This window comes from Nicotiana tabacum, chromosome 16 (genome assembly GCF_000715075.1).
Source record: "Nicotiana tabacum cultivar K326 chromosome 16, ASM71507v2, whole genome shotgun sequence".
Lineage (NCBI taxonomy): Eukaryota > Viridiplantae > Streptophyta > Magnoliopsida > Solanales > Solanaceae > Nicotiana > Nicotiana tabacum.
This window is the reverse complement of record NC_134095.1, coordinates 135,932,881-135,936,927: the sequence shown is the minus strand read 5'-3', so window position 1 is coordinate 135,936,927 and position 4,047 is coordinate 135,932,881. Positions and strand designations below refer to the sequence as shown.

Genomic DNA, 4,047 nt, shown 5'->3' with positions numbered 1-4,047 from the left:
CAAAGTTTGTGTTTAATGATGAGTGTATGAAAGTATAGATTGACTACCACTCCCATCATCACCACACCCAATTAGAGCTTGCCATTTTAGCTCATGTGTGATGCTAGTGACATTGCGGTTGGAGCGGTCTTGGGGAAAAGGGTGAACAATATATTTCATCCGGTGTACTATGCAAGTAAAACTATGAATGATGCCCAGGTTAATTATATAGTGATGAAGAAAGAGTTGCTAGCAATTGTGTTTGCAATGGAGAAGTTTAGGCCTTATCTCATGGGTTCCAAAGTGATTATTCATATTGATCACGCGGCACTCCGTTACTTGATGACCAAAAAGGACTCTAAAGCTAGACTGATAAGATGGGTTTTATTGCTTCAAGAATTTGACCTTGAGATTGCTGATCAGAAAGGAAGTCAAAATCAAGTGGCGGACCACTTATCCCGCTTGGAAGAGGAGGGGAGACCCAAAGATGGTCTCGAAATTAATGATGCATTCCTGGATGAACAACTCCTCTCAGTTTCTTTGAATAGTATGCCTTGGTTCACTGATGTGGCCAATTTTTTTGTGACCAGCATTATTCCAAGTGAGCTCTCTTCTAAACAAAGGAAGAAGCTTAAACGGGAAAGCTTGGATTATTACTGGAACAAGCCTTATCTTTTCAAGATTTGTAATGATTGTGTGATCCGGAGATGTGTTCCGGAAGAGGAGTGAATAAGTATTCCTGATGCTTGCCATTCCTCGCCCTACGATGGTCATCATGGTGGAGTGAGAACTGCTTCAAAAGTTCTTAGCTGTGGTTTTTATTGGCCTACTCTGTATAAAGATGTTGGTGAGCTTGTCAAGAGATGTGATGAGTGTCAAAGAGCTGGTGGAATTTCCAAGAAGGATGAAATGCCTCTCACTCCCTATTCTTGAGGTTGACATTTTTGACATGTGGGGCGTAGATTTCATGGGGCCTTTTTTGATTTCGTGTGGCAACGCTTATATTCTGGTGGCCGTTGATTATGTTTCCAAGTGGGTTGAGGCTATGTTTTTGCCCAACAATGAAGCCCGGAGTTTGGTGTCATTTCTCAAGAAGAATATCTTTACACGGTTTGGCACTCCTCGGGCAATCATCAGTGATGGGAGTTCTTATTTCTGCAATAAGGCATTGAACATTTTGCTTGCAAAGTATGGTGCCAATCACAAGGTATCAACCCCTTATCATCCTCAGGCTAGCGGACAAGTTGAGGTCTCCAACAGGGAGATAAAGAGCATATTGTCCAAGACTATCAATGCAAATAGGACTAACTGATCAAGGAAATTGGATGATGCTTTGTGGGCCTACAGGAGTGCTTATAAGACTCCAATTGGTATGTCTTTGTACCGGTCGGTATTTGGGAAGATGTGCCATCTTCCGGTTGAGTTAGAGCACAAGGCCATGTGGGCGCTGAAGAGGTTAAATCTTGAGTGGAATGTTGTAGTAAATCTCTGGGTAGAGCAACTCAATGAGCTAGATGAATTCCGGTTTCATACATATTCCAGCTCGTCCTTATATAAGGACAAGATGAAGTACTTACATGACAAATATGCCCAGAGAAAGGAATTCAAGGAGGGTGACTTGGTTCTCTTATTCAACTCTCAGTTATGACTTTTCCCGGGAAAGCTCAAGTCAAAATGGAGTGCCCCTTTTAAAGTGGTACATGTCACTCCATTTGGTGCTCTTGATTTGAAGAATAAAAATGGTGAAGTTTTTAGAGTTAATGGGAACTGTGTCAAACACTATCTACGAAAATTTGATGACAGCCACGTGGTGGCCTTAATCAACTTCAAATGATGATGGTAACATGCGTCGTGCCACGACGTTAAATCAGGCGCTTCTTGGGAGGCAACCCATATGTTTTTCATTTTCTTCTTAGTGTAGGATTTGTTTTGGACTAACTGGTTGTGAGATTTGTGTAGAAACTTTTGAAGTAGTGCAGGACTAACGCTGGAAAATATTTGGCTAAGTCTATAATTGGATCGCTGATCACGCTTAAAATTTCGTGGTCAGCGGAAGTTTTTTGCGGGGGCGTGATTTGGTAGTGAACGCAGACTTGAAATGTCCCAGATGTGACATCTCTGAAGTTTAAACCACGTCCGCGGTGGTTTTTTCGCGGTCAGGAGACCTTGTTCCGCTACTGCGACCACTTTTTCGCTCTCAACGATAGTGATGATTCTGCAATTCTTCAGAATAGCCAAAAGCGCAGACCGTGGTAGAATTCCATGACCGCACCATGTAAGTCGGTGTGGGCCCTAGTATTTCTCTATAAATAGTAGGGTCCCCATCCTTTTACCCTTTTCGCACTTTGAACTCTCAAAAGAAAATTTCTACTGTTCATCAGCCCTAAATCTAATCCCATTTGCATAACACTAATTAGAAGTCAATTTCCAACACAAATTCAAATAACTCGTATGTTCAAATCATAGCATTGCTTCTGTAATTTTGTTTTTCTTTTCTTTTAGTTTTAACTTCTTTCTTTTTTCTTTTAGTTTTAAAATTGTCAGTGATTGAAAATTTTGAAAAATAATATTTTGTAATTTTTTAAATTTTCAAAAAATTACAAAATTCATGTTCAAGTAAAAATTAGAAATTTTATGGTGAAACACTCATTTCGGAAAAATTAAACTTTTTCGAAAAAAGTAAAATAAATGCCTATGCTATATAGAAACGTTTTTTGCGGCGACAATAGTCGCCTGTGTTCATGCTGTGTGGACTTAAAATTGGTTTGAATTCTACGATCAGCGGTTGATATTCCACTAACAGCGGTCTGCTTTATGTGGTCGCGCTTCAATTTTTGTGGACCGCGGATGTCTAAATGAAGAGACTTGTCAAATTGGGTATGCGGTCGCGTTTGGTTTTCCCCTAACAACAGTGCAGTTTTCGCGGCCACGCCCAAAATTTTGCTCTTAACGGTACCTTATATTCAGAGAGTGGGTCGTCTGATCCCCAGTCTTCCGCGGCTGCGGCCCTTTTTTTGCGTCCTCTCTCCTTTTTCTGCTGTCAGCGGACCTCAGCTTGTGAAACAGTGCCAACTTTTCATCTGTTTTTCCATCATGATTCTTCTAACACCAATACTATTGATCTTTCACTGATTTTTTCACTGCAGATAATTGTACGATCTAGAGGTGCCGGTGATGCACAAAAAAGGAGGGCTGAATCCTCCCGAGGAAAGGGAAGATGAGGTCAATGAAGGACCAAATTACCATTAGCGGTCCATAAATCGATAGGAAAGTTGCGGAAAACAATCAAAGCTGCGAACAGAGCCACATCCCATTCTGAGGGAAGTGAGTATATCCCTTCTCGGGAAGTTTCGGTAGGCGACTCAGTACCAACACACATTTCCACAGACTTCTAAGGGAGGTTTCAGTTGAGAGACGAGCCTACACCCCCAGCTTCCCCTGCTTCTTCTGAGTCGTCTTATGGCTCAAAGGAAAGTAGTGAGTCTTTAACATCAGCCTCTCATCCAGCTTCTCCACCTAGACAGGACCCTATTGATGTAGATGTTGAGGTCCCTGATGACGGGAGGGGTGGTGACACCCAGGCAGGAGGGTTGGAGAGAAAATGGAACCTGGTGGCATGGCAAGAAAGATTTGTGAGTGAAAAAACCTACCACAAGTTTTGGGAGTAGTGGCCTCATAGGTCACCACATATGAGAGGCAATTCGTAGAAAGGGATCTTCTACCCCACAACTCCAATGTAAAGAGTCAATTTGATGAAAGAGTGGGGTGGAAATTCTTTACAAGCAAGCTGCCGGAAGCCAATAAGCATTTAGTCAAAAAGTTTTATGCCAACGTAGCCCACATCAAAAGGGGCACATATGTGACCAAAGTGCGAAATCGGAAGATCAGATTTGATGACAAGATGTTGAATGACTATGCTGGGTTTAATAACGAAGATGAGCCCTTGTATCTGGAAAAGGTGGCTATGGATAAGTTAGCCCGCCTGTGGCTGGCATCAGTGATTGCTCTCTCGGTGACTACTCTAGCTTGGCTGACACCTGGGGCCCTGATCTACAGGAACACATTGAG

At 42.2% G+C, this 4,047-nt stretch overlaps 1 protein-coding gene across 1 annotated transcript; it reads left to right on the top strand.

The window, feature by feature from the left end:
* Nucleotides 1-270: 270 nt before the first annotated feature.
* LOC142170425 (uncharacterized) lies at nucleotides 271-708 on the top strand. The gene has a single exon (XM_075232329.1). The coding sequence runs from the start codon at nucleotides 271-273 to the stop codon at nucleotides 706-708; it is 438 nt and encodes a 145-aa protein (XP_075088430.1).
* The last annotated feature ends 3,339 nt before the right edge of the window (nucleotides 709-4,047 follow it).